This window comes from Octodon degus, unplaced genomic scaffold, assembly GCF_000260255.1.
Source record: "Octodon degus isolate 3935 unplaced genomic scaffold, OctDeg1.0 scaffold00062, whole genome shotgun sequence".
NCBI classification, from domain to species: Eukaryota; Metazoa; Chordata; class Mammalia; order Rodentia; family Octodontidae; genus Octodon; species Octodon degus.
In genome coordinates this window covers 1,815,104-1,831,702 of record NW_004524638.1, presented here as the reverse complement: position 1 = coordinate 1,831,702, position 16,599 = coordinate 1,815,104, and the positions used below count along the sequence as shown (strand labels likewise).

The 16,599-nt window shown below is 38.9% G+C and overlaps 1 protein-coding gene across 1 annotated transcript in view; it reads right to left on the bottom strand.

The window, feature by feature from the left end:
- The window catches only part of Asap1 (ArfGAP with SH3 domain, ankyrin repeat and PH domain 1), a 393,896-nt gene that overhangs the window by 90,816 nt on the left and 286,481 nt on the right, over nt 1-16,599 (bottom strand). Inside the window, exons 6-11 of the mRNA XM_023718810.1 lie at nt 11,781-11,855; nt 11,100-11,149; nt 8,442-8,571; nt 6,955-7,040; nt 3,104-3,179; nt 1,098-1,220 (exon numbers count right to left, since the gene is read on the bottom strand). Coding sequence (XP_023574578.1) covers nt 1,098-1,220; nt 3,104-3,179; nt 6,955-7,040; nt 8,442-8,571; nt 11,100-11,149; nt 11,781-11,855 — 540 coding nt within the window. The remainder of the gene's footprint in view (nt 1-1,097; nt 1,221-3,103; nt 3,180-6,954; nt 7,041-8,441; nt 8,572-11,099; nt 11,150-11,780; nt 11,856-16,599) is intronic.

Below are 16,599 nucleotides of genomic sequence, written 5' to 3'. Positions count from 1 at the left end.
AAAAAAAAAAGTAAGGGTACCAGTGTTGTAAGACATCATATAGAATTGACAATATGCAAAAGAAGCTTGTGTTCCATGCAATTATTAAATGTTACATTTAAATACTATACTTAAATTTTATCTACAATAATTTTCGTAAGAAAAACAGGCACATTTTACTTTCTTCCATGTAAGAAATGGTACTTATGGTTTAATTTACCCTTACTACAAAGTCCTTGCCCCTAATTGCAAGACTCAGGTTCCTTCACAGTCACATCTCCTTTCACAATCAGTGGCTGGATCCACTATTCGAGGAGCATCTCAATCCGAGTTTTCATCTCAGAATCCATTCTCACCCCTCCACCTACCTGTCCCACGCCGGTGTAGCACCTGAATACCAGACAGATTGCTACCTGTTTAGGTTTTTTCTGGTTACAGCCACTTTACACTGAGTTCCAGGGAGCATCAAAACCAATCTAGACATTGTCCATATGGCTGATTTGTTCTACTGCATAATGAGCTCCCTGATGGAAGGGACTGAAGCTTAGTACCTAGAATAGGGGCTGGCGCTTGGTGGGTGTTGTAATTCCATGTCTGAACAAGTGGCATTTACATTAAGAATCTGCGCCACGCGCATCTAACATCTACTACGTATTATGTATTGTTTCACTATTCAAGGACCATCTCAATTATTTTTCCTAATTGTGGGGCAAAGCTTCTACAGGATTTTATATCAAAACATTTTATTTTCATGGCAAAATGAGATGTGAACTTTCTGGCTGCCTGGAAAGATGGGATGGTCTACAGCAGTGATGGTGACCCATCATTAGAGCCTTCAGTGGTAATAAGCTGCTGGGCCCCACATGTCACCATGGCGGCCACCGCAGGTCTAAAGACAGTCATAGAAATAAAAAAATCTAGAGTTACAGAACTGTAATCAAGGGTAACTTTTAAAAATATGAATGGAAACATAACTAGAACTCAGCTTCTATACTGGGCGTCACCACAGGTACACACTGGCATCCTAGCTCTCGTCTCCCACCCTCTAGGAGGAAACTGTTAATGTGCCTGCTTTCGAGACCAGGAAACAAAAGGTAAAGCACAAGCAGCTCACTTACACTGTTGGCCCTGCTGGGAACATACAAACCACCTACTTCTTTCTGATCAAGCTGAAGAGAGGATTTTATTAAGTCTCGGAGTGCAGTTAGCTGTTTCTTCTCCTCATCCTGGGTCTGTTTTATCTATGAAAGAAAAAAATTACTTCTATTATATATTGTTTATGCTTTTATGAATGCAGTTTAATTTATTCAAATATAGTACTCATCAATTCAATTATACAGTTGATTTTACTAAAGTCTGTCTCTTTTTATACAAGAGGCAGTTTTCTCATCTTGAGAAAGTACTGGTAAATTCTGAACTTAGGCACCATGTTCTCTTAGTAATCCATCTACCTTAGACAATTATCTCTGAGGCACTATTTCAAATAGAGTTAAGATATAATACTGCAGCCAGGCATGTGGGCTATGTCTGTAATATAACTACTTGGGCAATTGGGACAGCAGGATCTGAAGTTTGAAGTCCGCCTGGACAACTTAGTGAGACACTGTCTCAAAATAAAACTTCCAGCAGGTTTTGACTGAAGCTGAGCGGCACAGTGCTTTGCTAACATGCACCGGCAATGAAAAAGGAAGTAGAGAAAAAAATAAAAAATCATGCTTCTGGCTTTTTAAAGGGTGGCAACAAGAATACCAAGATGTGATAAAATGGGCCAGAAGAACTGTATGAACCACCCAGAATCCAGTGGACCAATGCGTATACAAGAGTTTATGCAGAAGTACATGAGGAATAAAGAAGCATGATAGTTTTAAAAAAATTATTGGAATTTAATTATAACATAAACCATGTTATCTACAAAAATACATTATGTATTTTTATGGTATTTTTTCTTTTTTAATAATATTTTTATTTTCCATATTATAAAACAGATAGCAAAGGTTATTGGTTCAAAAATCAGTGCATAACTATACTCAATCTAATTTATTTACAAATGCAAATAATAAGTGTAATTCTACATATATTCACCATTGCATATTCTCCAAAAGCAAGCAACAATATACACAGTTATTATAATGTTGTAATATCTCAATATAGCCAAGGGGACAGTATACAAAGAAGAATATTTTACCTGATAGGAATTAGGTTCAGTTTTTCCATTTTAAACTTTATTTTCTTCTCCCATATTTTTAATTAAAACATAACTGTCATATAGAATAAGTGGTTTCATTTTGGCAGATTTGTGTATGCACGGAACATACTTTAATAATTCCCTCCCCCCAACACCCCCATCCCACCCTTTCCCTTATTTTTGCAGTTTTTTTTAAGTTACACAAAAATACAGGATGAACGTTTTTATCTGAAAACTTGCAGGTATTTTCAGTGCACCCGCACTGACCACCACCCGCCGGGGCAGCAGCGCTGCTCTCCACCGCGTCAGTCAGCGCTCGGAGTTCCAGAATTCGCAGTCTTGGGTCTCAGATGTTCGGCTTAGGCATACTCACCCTGTGCATTTGCAGTATGTGTGACTTTAAAGCCTTATCTAAGATATATACTTATATTCATAAGATACTTTTTAATACTGATCACTGAGTGGTTTACAGGACAACATACTTGTCAGTTCTAGGTATGGAGTTAGTGTTTTCTCAGAGGTTTCTTCTCAATTTTCCATTATTATAGCAAAACCTAGATACACTAACAAACAGAATAAAGCACAATACTAGATAAAACAATTCATCAGCTTCCAATTCAGAGGCAGTTACTTTTTATCCTTCCATGATTAGGCATTCTTTCTGCAACTGCTGACCAAAAGGCAATGCAACCTGAAGCTACTAAGCCCTAAAGAGAGAACCACCTAGAACCAATGGCTACACGTTTTCTTTCCAGAAACTCCCATGCCCCAAAAGATGAACTGCAGTCTGACCACTGATGACTTCTCTGAATGACACAGAAGGATTCTCTGGTTTTAAACTGACATATCACTTAATCTTTTCTGCTTCTAATACAAATTTCAGATTTACTGTTTTTAATCACAGGTCAAAATGTAAACACTGTACAGGAGGATACTTACATTATATAAGTCAGCAGCCAATTTTTCAATGTATTGCTTCAATTTATCAGCTGTTTTCAAGCCATCTTGAAAGAAACTGCAATGGGAAACAATGGCTATTTACCAGTAATATAAAAAGAAAAGGAACCATGATTACCCACAAAATCTGAAAATACACACACGTCTCACAATACACTGACCCCCTAGCCCCAGCATAAAGCCAATTTCAGTATTTGATAAAGCTGTACCAACACACTGTGGCTGCTACTTGACATCTGACAGGAGATATCAGTCTATATAAATTACAACTGTAGTCCTCACATTTCATAATATGTATACCCAACTCTTATGTAGGGGAATTAATGACAATGGATTTTATTGCAATAAATTAAAAAAAATAAACATACACTGTATATTTTGATCATACTCTGTAAGTTTACCTTTTTGAGGAATTCCCAAACTTCTGGATAGCGATTATACCATTTCACATTACCAGTAAAGCATAGTTTGGATTTCTTTATATGTTCTCTAAGATTTATTTTGTATTTTTGTCTGTTTTACTTATACCCACTCATGGATATGAAGTGGGTATCTTGCTGTGAATCTGCACTTTCCTGATGACAAATGATGCTGAATACTTTTTCATGTGATTTTTTTGCTGTATCTCTTTTAGAGAAATGCTACTTAAAATCTTTGCCTGTGTAAAATACTGAGTTGTTATCTTTTTGTTGCTGGGTTCATTGTACACTGGATCTAATTAGATCAGTGATTTGCAAGCATTTTCCCCACTGTGTGGGTTGTCATCTCTCATTCTTGTCAGTACCTTTTCATAAACAAGTATGAAATTTTGAAATCCAATTTATTTTCTCTGACTTCCTGTGCTTACTATGTCTATTGTGCCACATATTTACTGACTATTAAATGAACAAATGGGACTTTGGGCAAGTTGTTGATCCTTTTTGAGCTATAATTTCCTGAAATGCTGAGAATATTAAATGAGAAAATACATGTAAATATCTTTGGCAGGTTCGATATCCTGGTCTGTAAAAGAAGCTCTTATTATTGTATGTAAGATGAACGATAATAAGGTCATGTTTGGAGTGCTGTTCCTCTGCAGATTACAATGATAATCTAGCAGGAAGAGGACACATTTGTTTTTGAGAGTAGTAGGGTATTGACGATGTTCACTGTTCATGTTTGAAAGTGAGGAGCAGTGAGTGTGGGTGAGCTGAAAGGTTGAACAAAGTTACACTTCTTTTATGCTTCCCATATTCTTTCACTGTGTAGCTGCATCCACACTCCAGTGTTATTATAAAATGCTATAAAGGGAAATGCACTGTTAAATACCAGCTGAGTTTATACTGAAAATATGTGGAACTGGAAAGAGTACTGAGAAAGAAGTCTTTTAAACAAAAATCGGGGTATAGACTGCTTTACAGGTCCTCAGTACATCTAGTCAATGTCTTGGTCCTTGACTGCTTTCAGTTGCCTAGAATTTGGTACCTGACACATTTTGATGGGAAAATTCTGTCCTGTTCCTCATTATCTGGTGCTTGGGACACAAGCTCGACTTTGCTGATGTCGACTGTCAGGGAACTCACTACTGTTTCCAGCCAGAACAATTTGTTTGGTACCTGTTGTTTAGGTACACGTTATGCTTCCTGAAACCAATTAATGACAAGTACTGAGGTGTCTTGTACTGAGAGCTGTGAGGACTGAATGAAGTAAAAAAGAATAAAAATACTTGAAACAAAACCCACCCCGACATCTTGCTGAGATGAAGTTCATGGGTCCAACCACAAGCCTGCTTACAGCCAAGTTCCATTTTACCCGATTCTGCCCCTTGCCTTCTTAGTACCTCTGTTTTCTTCCTGTGCAGTGAGATTCTGATCTCCCTTTGCCCTAGGCAGAGAGACTTCTGCCAGAATCTGGGGCCAAAGCCCAGCCAGTCCAATCGTCATCTCCTCCAGACACAGCATACCCTCCTCAGCAGGTCAGGACTCTGACCTTCTGACGCCCATGGCAGTCCCTGTGTAGCTCCATTATGAGTTCTGGTGTACATGACCTACTTCTCCTACCAATTACCTCCTGAGGGAAGTCTTAATTGGTCCCTACCCAAAACCTAGTAGAGTATCTGGTCTTGGTAGGAGTAAATATTGTGGGCAGGAAAAAGGGAAATAATAAAAAAAAGCATAATATATTATCCATATAAGTTGTGTTGCTCTTTTCACCTTTACTAACAATGATTACTAATTAAACTATCTATCTATCTATCTATCTATCTATCTATCCATATAAAAGTATCTCATATTCTAGAAAATTAATGTCTGTGTAGGTAAAACTCTCCTCTATAGACTTAAAAATCTGAGCATGTAAGAAATTTCTAAAATCCGATTTAACAGCCAAACTGTCATAATCCAAAAGACTGAGAGATTCATTTGTTCTGGCAAAAATTTCAAAGGACTGAAATATTTCTAAGAAAACTGAAGTACAGGAAAGACAAAAATTCCACCCAGAACTAAACTCAGGAACCAGTATAACACACATCAAAGTTTCGTAACTGCCATATTAGTGCAGATTTTCTGTTGACAAACTTCACCCTATAAGTGCGGAAATGGTTTCCTCTTTAACATATTTATTTCTGAAACACATTTATACAAATATGTTTCTCCTTTGAAAAGAAAAAAAATTTTAACAAATTAAATTTCTGAAAATAATGATTTGGTCATCAAAGTTTTTCTAGACAAATATCCTGATAGTAAAATACATGAGCACTTTCTAATGCCACTTAGAATGCTATAAGCGTACTAACGTTGCATACACTGGGGTTAACACCCTATGGCATTACCTTGTTTTGCTCTCACATCCTCAAAAAAGCCTTGAGGTAGGCACCATGACCCGTAACCCAAGCTGACAGGTTAGCACCCTGAGGTTCATTCAATGACCTGACAGGGCATACGCTGGCCCATCAGCAGTTAGAACTCATCTACTGACTGGCCCAAGCCTTGCACTGGCCCTACAATGTTAATGCTGGCCTCCCTGAATATTCAATTATATACAAGATTTTCTTAGATTTAATATTATTGAAAGGATAAAAGAGATCTAAGAGAATTAAGTATTTAATTAAAAAAAAACAATTCATCTAATCCAAGTGAGCTTTACATTATTGTACCGATAAATATTAGTGGCTATCATATGGTTTTAGAAGACTGCTTGCACTGTTTTCCCTAAAAAGTGGCATATTTTCACACAAAAATTTTACTGGGTAACTCATGAAAATCAATCCATTGAGAAGGCTGCACACAAGAATGTGGTGCTACTGAAGCACAAACAGAATAAAAAGTAGCTCAGCAACGTGGTGCCAGTGTAGAACAATGGATATTTCTGAACGTATAACACCTTTTTATAAAAGTCTTCGTACAAATCCAAAATGTTCTTAATGTCCGAAGTCTTCAATTTTATTTAAGTAAAATGATGGAAAACAAAAACAAAGAGCTCCAGGTAGGAATATATTATGATGTAACCCATTCAACAGGTGAACCGCCAAGTGAGGGAAGAATGAGAGTAGCCAGGGTTACCAGAAAGATCTCCTTACTGACAGCCCTCCTCAGCACGTGTAACATGAGTTCCAAAAGCTGTCAGGAGGAGCATTTTGAGAGACAACATTTTCCAATAATCAATCATTTACCCTATTCTGAGCTACTGATCGATACAAAACACTGATTATGGAAGACAATACATCACGTGGAAAAGCTGTGGAAAATCATCACATCCCTGCATACAGCCACAAAACGAAGAAAGCACTTAGCATCAAGGAAACCAATGAAGCCAAGGGGACTTCCTTGGGCTAAGGACAGCAACATTCTACTTACTTGCATTGTGCATGATAGTACTTTATAAGATTCTGCAGCAGGTCCACACCCTTTTTGGTCTTGATTTCATTAACTTTAATTAGATACTGTGAAAATAAAACAATTTCATGTTTAACATTCCAGACAGGATGCCTGCGTTTCGGGTTCAGGCAGCAGCACACACTCACGACCCTACACAGGTAAGTGGGGCCTTGTGGCCGCTGGACAAGCTTCATTCAGGGAATGCTGATGAGGCAGTCATAGAACACACAAGACAGCTGGATTAAGCGTTAGTGCTTTATAAGCTTTTACAATTAGTTCACTTGATAAGTAGAAGTAAAACAGCAAAACCTTCTAGGACAGCTAATTATTTTTCCTTCGTACACAGTGGATCTCAAACTTTTAAGTTATATGATTTTGAGGTGGGCTTTTCTTTGTGGAAAACAAGAATAGCATTTTCTCTAAAAAAGTGACTAAAAATGTTGACATTTTTAAACTCAAGAATGAGTAAAATACAAATTTACATTATTAATTTATTCAGCTAACTAAACAGTACTGGTTCTGCTTTCCTTATTGACCAAAATTTTCTATTGACAGTTCGTATGTATGTATGTATGTATGTATGTGTTTATTTATATTTGGTACAAGGTCTCACTACACAGGTTGGACTCATAGTGATTCTCCTGTTTGAGTCTCTCCAGTGCTGGGATTATAAGTGTGTGCCACAACCCATCTGTGTGCCCAGGGGTGGGGCCGGCGAGGCATGTGGTACAGGGGATGGAACCCTGGTCCCTGTTTGCACACCTGTACTCCCATCACTTAGGAGGCTGAGGCAAGCGTTCAAGGTCATCCTGGGTTACATAACGGTTCCAAGGCCAGCCTGAATGAACTATATAGTGACACCTTGTCTCAAAAAGCAACAAAAAAGTTCAGAAGAGAAGCTTGAAACTGAGAAAACTTTCTGTTGTAATTTTTTTGAAAGCTGAAAAAGCATATCCATTATGTAAAAGCAGCATCAGAAATGAGAGCAGGCCTCTAGGTCAAAGGGCTCTAATGTTCAGTGGAAATTCAGTTTGAGAGCCACTGGTCTAAGTTTAAGGAAACATGCTTTTCATTGCATTTTTTATAAACTCAGACTTTCTTAATGACGAAACGTTCATTCAAAATGAATTCATTAAAAGAATCAAAACAAACCATGCACTGAACATGTAACATCTGCCAAGGTTATCATTTATCAAAATTTTCCTCCAAAATCACTCACAAGCAACAGTAACGTTCTCACCAAAGAATCCTGTTTTGGCTTAAATGGCCCCATAGGACCAAGGCTCAAAATATGAGACAACAGTGCAATGGTGGTTCCCAAAGGCTTGGAGAAAAATGGAGATTAGAATCCTTAGGAAACAGTCCTCCATCTAGTTGAGCTCAGCCTGCCATTTAGCATAAAGTCTGCTCATAGGAGATTATAGCCAGTAAAATTCTAGATCAATGATGGAAAAATCCTTTCTTACTTCACACATTTGAAGCTGGAAGAGTCGTCTTTCCTTCTCCATTTCTTCTGCAATCTCAGCTCCAGTTATCTCTGTGCGGATCATCCCATGCTGTTTTGCATGTTCTCTTTTTTCCTTCTCAATTTTTGTACTGCAATTAAAGGAGATGTCATTACAAAAAGGAATCTAAAGTGAAAGTAAAAATGAACAAAATAATAAAAGGAGTAGAAATCATAGGTCACCATAAAGCAGGACATTTTACAAACTGTCAGCTAAAAGACAAAATAAAAACTGCAAAACTTGGTTGAACTAATCATCTTTTAGAAATAACACACACAGAACAGGAGATCAAAATGCAGGAACAATCCAGGAAGGCTGATGTTACATGGCGAGGAGTTCTGGAAGGGAAGCAAGGAAGAAAGGAAAAGGTGAAAACATTTACAGAAGTGAGCATTTCAGTTAAGAGTTGGAGAAAGAGGGTTGGCCTGATAGCTCAGAGGACTAAAGTGCCTGCTGAGGCAGAGCGTAGCGGCTGGGTTTGATGCCTGGTGCGCTGTGCCAGCTCCACCTTCGGGGTGTACTAGGGCGGGCGATTGAGGCTGGGCATGGTGGCATGTGCCTGTAATCTCAGCCCGTGGGAGGCTGAAAACAGGAGGGTCACGACGAGTCCGATCTACATAGTGTGACCCTGTAGACCTGTCCCAAATACAGAAAAAAAAAAAAAAAGAGTTGGAGAAATAAAAGGGACCAGCAGGACTGGGACAGTGGCTGGGCAGTTTCTACATACTTGTCAGAAGCATACTTGCTGCCTGGGTAACATTCCCCCTTCAGCATCTGTGGAAAGCCTTGTGTCCGTAGGTGTGGCTCAAGCTCACTGAGCTTAGCTTCTGAGGACAGTGTCCACAAGTGAGTGTGCCACATGGGTGCCTGGTCCATCCTAGTATACTATCTGCTCTACAGTAAGCGTTGAAACCACTGTTCTTTGGCATTTCTACAATACCCTGACAGAACAAAGCCTAACTGACAATACTAACTGATGCTTTATTTTATGACTTCATTATAAAATAAAAAAAACTTTATTGAAACTTTTGAGTGACTACCATATTGACAACTGCTCTCATCTATTACCTTGTCCTTAAAAAAACTTTGAGGAGTAGAAAAAATTTTACATTATTTTACAAGTGAAGTCAGGCATAGTGGTGTGCACCTGTAATCCCAGCACTTTGCAGGAGAGATCACCAGGAGTCTGAGGCCAGCCTTGGGCACAGTGAGTTTAAACTAAGGCCAGCCTGGAATTCATAGTGAGACTGTTTCAAAAACAAATACACACATACCAAGTATGGGTCATCAAAGCAAAAAATTAGCTTGGCTCATGGTCACAAAGCTGGTAATGACTCTTAAGTAGGAAAAGTCAACTATATACTTGTCTTCTGAATTCTAAATAGAAAATCAAAGAAAATGTCCAGCCTACTTAGTTATTTCAAAGGTCATTAACTGTAAGTCATTCTGCTTTCTGTGATATGTCCTACTACATTGAACAGACAAATGTGTTTTGTTTTGTTTTTTCCCTTCCTGTACCACTATGCTTTGTAAGAAAGAAATCTACTTCAGGGAAAGTAATTTGTTCACAGGATTTTTCTTTTTTAAACAAAGATACAAACTTCCCTCTTTAAGGCTGTAGTCCCAGGACCCAACTTCCATGCACAGAGACAAGTCAGCCCACAGCACCCCAGTACACTGGCCCGGCCTTCAGAACGCTCTGGACCTTGGCTTCATTTGTAACTGTGCATGCACAAAGGCATCCCTAGGGTGCCAAGTCCCCAAGAATACACTTTCTACACAAGCAATTATAGAAGTAGCTTGGGGAAAACATTCAATCCTGATTTTCTTCTGCTTCATTCTGCTGCTATTGCTGCTGACAGAAATATTTTATTGTCTTATGATTATAGTTATCCAAGATTACAGCCAGGACTTTCTTTCATTAAAAGCCTTAAAATACAGGTCTCTTCCCATTCTACCCTACCTCTATGATGTTATAAGTCCCTCAGAGTAATAATACTAAAGGAACATGGCATGACACATGCACTGGGAAGATGAGCCAGGCCCGACGCAGTTTACTTTGCTCTGCCCAGGAGGTCTGACTCTAGTTCCATGTTACCTGCTCAGGCTCAGGTCAGACAGACCTGGACTGAATGCCAGCCAGCCAGCCCACTACCTATTATTTCTATGACCTTTCAAAGCCCATTAGCCTCTCTTGGCTTCAGTTGCTGATGTATGAACAAAGGGTGAAAGCGGCACCCTAGGAGGTTGCTGTTCAGGGGTTATGCACGTAAAACACTGCAGGCCGGGAAGGCAGAGGGTACCGTATCATAGATACTGGCTATCGCTCTTATTATTTCCCAATTGTTATACTGCGCAAGAACGTAAATGTCGATAGTTGTACGGTAGCTATCATGAAAGAAAACTTGTAAGTCATAGGCTGATAACAGTACCAGCAGCCACAAATGTCAAAAACAATTGATAGTGAATGTATCTGTCATTCTAATGAGCACTAATCGCTCTTAATCGGTCAGAGTACCCAACCTCTTCGTCTGTATAAGGATATACTAAATGTTTTTGTTGTTGTTAAGAATAAAACAAACAAAAATAGAAAGAAAAACAAAAAAGAATACTACTTACAACTTTGTCTCATAATCTTTCCAGGCTTTGTCAAATGGCTTCTTGAGATCCTTAAAGAAAAAACGAAATTGCATTTATTTTCACTTAAAATGAATTTATTGAAATAAAATCTTGGCAAAAATGATTTTCTTTATAGGATATATAAAGCTCATGCAAGACACTCTGTTCATATTATAGCACTAATTGCAGAGAAGCCTGAGTAGCGGTCAGAAGGGAAGACTCGCTATGCCACCGAAGCAGGGCCCAGAGGTTCCAAGAGTGTGGCCCAAGGTGGGCACCTGGGGACCTGGCCCACGCCCCGCTTGCCTCTCTCCCCCAGCGAGGTTCTCTCTCAGTCCTCCCAGGCATTTAATCTTGTTCCCCTGCCAGTACCATTACGTGAAGCACATCATTTCTAACGATCATTGTCCATGAACATTTTGGTAATGCAAGTAGTGCTCAGAGTGCCTTTCAAACGCAACTAGTGCTATGATCTTAAAAGGGAAAGAAAACTGATCCTTTCAAGTGAATATGAGAGGCTGGTGAGATGGCTCAGTGGTCTAAAGCACCTGCTTGGAACGGGCTTGGCAAAGCACAGGAACCGCGGTTCAATCCCCCAGCACCACAATCCAGCCAGCCCCACCCCTGGTGGGCTGAGCTGGCCACACACTCAAGTGAATATGAGAATCTGTAAACACTTACTCCTTTGACTCCTTTTAGGTCTCCTTTTAACAAGGAATCCAAGGTGAAGATCACATTGTGGCTCAGACCCTGGAGCTAAAAATCAAAACAGAGAAAAGAAATTACACACGAAACCATGAACGTGGCTCCTCTGACTGAGCACTGCCCACGTAAGGCTCCGAGGAAGCCCTTCGCCTCACCCGACTTGAACCACCTCTTCCTAGACAGGTGCAGGCCATCCTGCGCTGTGCTGAGGCGGGAAACAGAGTGAGCAGAACTCTGACGTGAATTCAGGCTGTGTGGCTGCAGAGGCTGTGTTCTGAGACACGTGCTACAGGATATGTATACACCACTTCAGCACAGTCACCCCCACTTCTATTTACACTGTAGATATTAGCTGAACTGTTCTACAGATGCCTGTTAGAGTAACCTAACAGGCTTTCAGTAAGCGTCAGTATCTGAAATCACTGTGTGTGTTCTGCTTCCTGCATGGAGCATAAGCTCCACGAAGGCTGGAACCTTGCCTGTTCTGCTCACCGCCAAAGCCTCCGTGCAAGAGTCCACTATAAACACAGCACCATTACCTACACTTATGTCTCTCAGAGTTCCACCTATTCTCTTCCAGCAGATTGTGTTTCTGTTTTAATATTTATTTGTAAAATTATTCTAATATTTCGATCTTTGATCCATTTCAATTTTAGTTTAGCATCGTGAGAGACAGGTCTAGTTTTAGTTTTCATATGGAAGGCCAGTTTTTCCAGCATCATTTATTAAAGAGCCTATCTCTCTTCCAGTGAACATGACTGGGCCTTTTGTCAAAAATAAGATGACTGTTTGGAGTTCTTTCTGTACCTTTTAATCTGTGCCATTGATCCTTGGATCCGTTTTTCCCCCATTACCATGCTGTTATCACAATAGATTTGTTGTATTATTTCAAGTCAGGGATTATGATGCCCCTGTCTTGCCTTTGTCACCCAGACTTGTTTTTGCTATTTTAGGTCTCTTTTGGTAACAACTAAATTTTAGGAAGGTTTTCTCTCTCTTTTCTTTTTGGCAGAACGGGGGATTGAACTCAGACCCTTGCACTTGCCAGGGAAGTGCTTATTCTAATAAGCCATCTTCCTGCCGCCCACCCCCCATTTTCTCTTATTCTAGGAGGTACACTACTAGTATTTTGCTTGAGATGGCATTAAATTTGTATAACAATTCAGGGAGTATGGCTATTTTTACTATGCTGGTTCTTCCTACTGAAAAGCAAGGCATATTTTTTCATTTTTTAATATCTTCTTTGATGTCCTTTTTTGGAGTGCTGTAGTTGTCAATGTAAATTTCTTTTACTTCTTTTGTTTGACTGATTCCTAAGCATTTTATAATTTTGGATGCTATTGTGAAAGGTGTGGTTTTCCTAAATTCTTTCTCAGTGAATTTATTATTTGTGTATCAGAGTGCTATTGGTTTCTGAGTGTTGACTTTGCATTCTGCTGCGTGACTAAACATGATTAGAAGTCTGTTGGTGTAGTTTTTGAGGTCTTCAAAGTAGAGTATCATATCATTCACAAATAAGGATAATTTAACTTCTTTCTTTCCTGTCCTTATTCCTTTTATTTCTTTTTCTTGTTTAACTGCTCTGGCTAATGTTTCCAGAAGCTTTGCCGTGATAGTGAACATCCTTGGTTTGTTCCTGATGTTAGAGTGAAAGCTTTAAAACCAGGGAGATTTTTCACTGTTCTGAGGCGGTGGCCTGGGGCTCCTTGACTTCAAGATACATACAGTTAACGAAGGAGGACAAGTTTGACCTGTTACTTAGCTGACAGAACAGTGCCAGAGGAATGGGCCAGGTAATAGAGGGGTCAAGTGTGAAAAGAACAAGCAACATAAAAACTGAATTTAGAATATGGTCTGCCTTCAAGGAAAGCCCTATAATCTAGGTAAAATGAGTTTTAGTGGTATAGAACCAAGACTGAACTGCACTGTGGATCTTTATATTCAATAAACAAATTTATTTAATGTGTGTTCATTTGTTAATCTGTCTACTCACTGTCTATCATTCATTTAACTTATTTTATACCAAACACTATGCTAGAGATGGCCAGGCAGTGATGAGTAGGACATTCTTCTTGCCTTCAGAGGTCTTGCACTTTAGAGACAGGCAGTGGGTATGTGGCCACTGCCATAAGACAATGGTCTATAACACGTGACTGGTGGAGGGAGAGTATAGTGTGAGAGGGACCAGTGCTGACCATGATGGGCTTTGTGCTGGCCTTTGTAACCACATCCATAGAGTGAAAGGGTAACTATTCCTATTATGAGAAGCTACTGTGAGATTGGAATGAGCTAATATACATAAAAACATCCAGAAGTGCTGAACGCATGTTCATTTTTATACCACTATGGAATGTTACATACGAATAAGGCAGGGTGGGAACACAGAAAGGCAGGTAATAGGAAGACCTTCTCTTTGCTTTTTAACCTCTCCCTATTTCTTCCTGTTAGCTCTTTCTGCTTCCTGTACTTCATGTCTTTACTTTTGGGAACTCTATGTTTGTACACAAGGAAGGTTTTGCCAATGCACACCACCAGAGGGCTTGGATCAGAAACAACCACTCTTCCCTTCCTCCTGTGATTTTTCTCTTTCTAAAGCAATTTCTGCCAAGACAATTCTAACAGTGTGATTGTGACACCATCCATACAGAGCAACATCTTGGCTGGCAGGCCATAGGGCCACAGGCCGAGTTGATGTTTTATAGGATACAGGATACTGGCTTTTGTAAAGTGTGGCAAACTTACCATGATTTTATATTTGCGTGTGACCCACCAAATAGCCAGATTTAAAAATTATAGAGTGGTACTTATTAAAATTTCATAAGGGATGCAACAAGAGAAGAAAATGGCCCAAAGGCCAAAAAGTATTGAGGGAACACTATAGGTAATAATGGTGGGAAAAAGTGGAAAAACACTGCCACTGAACATAGGAGGAAAGATATAAAGATTCATTGGACTCATACTCTGTGATAGATGGGTAGCAGTATAAGATTTTGCTTTTAGTTTTCCACTTCATTCCGGGGTGACCAGCCTGCAGCACTCCCTATTCTCAGTATCTGAGGAGTTCATACGGATGGTTAGGCAGGCTGAGGCCCAAATAGGTCTCTGCTAACCAAGCCAACATCTAGCTATCTGTCCCTCATTCATGAAGATCTTTACCTTAGTTTTTTTCCCAAGGCTCTTAATACTCCTAATAATGTAAGTACTCGCTTCCTCAACCATTCACTATCTCACTGGCTGTCAGGCAAGCTTCTGAGAACAGAGTGTGCATGTCCACTGTTTGTTCCTTGTAGCCCTTACCAGAGTTTAGAACACTGTCTGGTGGAAAGGGGATTCTCAAGGACTTGTAGAAGGAATAAAATGTAGCACTAGGGTGCATGAGGTTCTTCTGTATAGGGCTGTTTTTACCAATGGAAATCCAAGTACCTCAGGCGCTAGCTAAATAAATCATAGAATTTTTAACCATCAACCACAAAATGAGAAAGCTCTTTATGCCTTATTTTAAACATATCTCTAAATAGATTTTTAGTGACAAAAGCACGGTATAAAACAATGTTTTCAGTGTACATGGATTTATATAAAAGGGGTGGGGTGTCTATGCTTAAATTCTTTCTGAACAAATATACAACGTATGATAACAGTTCACTCCAAGGATGAAAATTGAGCAAAGGGACAGGGTGGGAGAGAAGACTCAAAAAGTTACCACATAATTTACTGTTTATTCAGAAAAGGTAAAAATTTATAACAGAATATTACAAGACAGTGATTATAAATGCATTTTAAGTTTTGGTCTGAGATTATAGCTTTTTATCAGTATCTTAAATCCTTATGAAATAAAGCAAGAAAATATATTATTACTGTTACCTTGATTTGAAGGCTATTTTACAAAATGACAAAGAAGGAATTAGCAAATTTAGTCAGTGTTAAGTATGAAAGTTGCTCTGAGGGAAATCCTCTGAAGTCATGTTCTAACTACGCAATAATCTTTCAACGTCATCTCATAGTTAGGCATTGTGAGAGGACTATGGCTGCACTGGTAGAAAATGCCAAGAATTATGCGTTACTTCATGGTCATCTACACAGATATTCTTGGGAGCTAGCAAAAAACCAAGACGCTAAAACAGTTATGTAAAAGAAACTCAGAATTTCCTCCCAGTGCTCACCTTTGAGAAGGACACAGGAAGAAAATGGATGCTTACAAGTAACTTTCCAACTTCCCAGGAAAATACTAACTTAAAAAAGTACTAGTAACTATCATAAATATGTGGAGAAACACTGAAGAGGAAGTAGATCAAGAAACCTTCAGCAAATATTCACTGAAGGACAAAACAAACTTTTCTGGGAAGTTCAATGAAGATAAAAATCTGTTCTCTCAAACATTTAGGTATTACTTTTTGATAGAGATTAGCTTATATAACTTTATAGCTACAAGACCCTGTAATTTTCCTGTTTTTCTTTTGTAGTTCTTTTAGGAAACCTTTCACTGTCTGAACAAAAGTTTAGTAGCTGATATACAAAAGCCATCTCCACAGGAAAATAGAACACAGTTAATAAAACCAAATAATAATATAAGTGGAAAAACTTCATGTTATCAACTTCACTACCGTTCTTTAAAAAGCCTTCACTCAAAAGAAGAAATACAAATAGAAAGGTATAATACAAGTAAAAGGAAAGCAAGAACTTGAAGATGAACTAATTAAGAGAGGGAAAGGAGAAGAGCTAGGAAACATGAGTGACAAGCCATACAGTTATATGTAGAAGATGGGCAAGGCAATGATCCTGAGAATCTTCAGAAGAT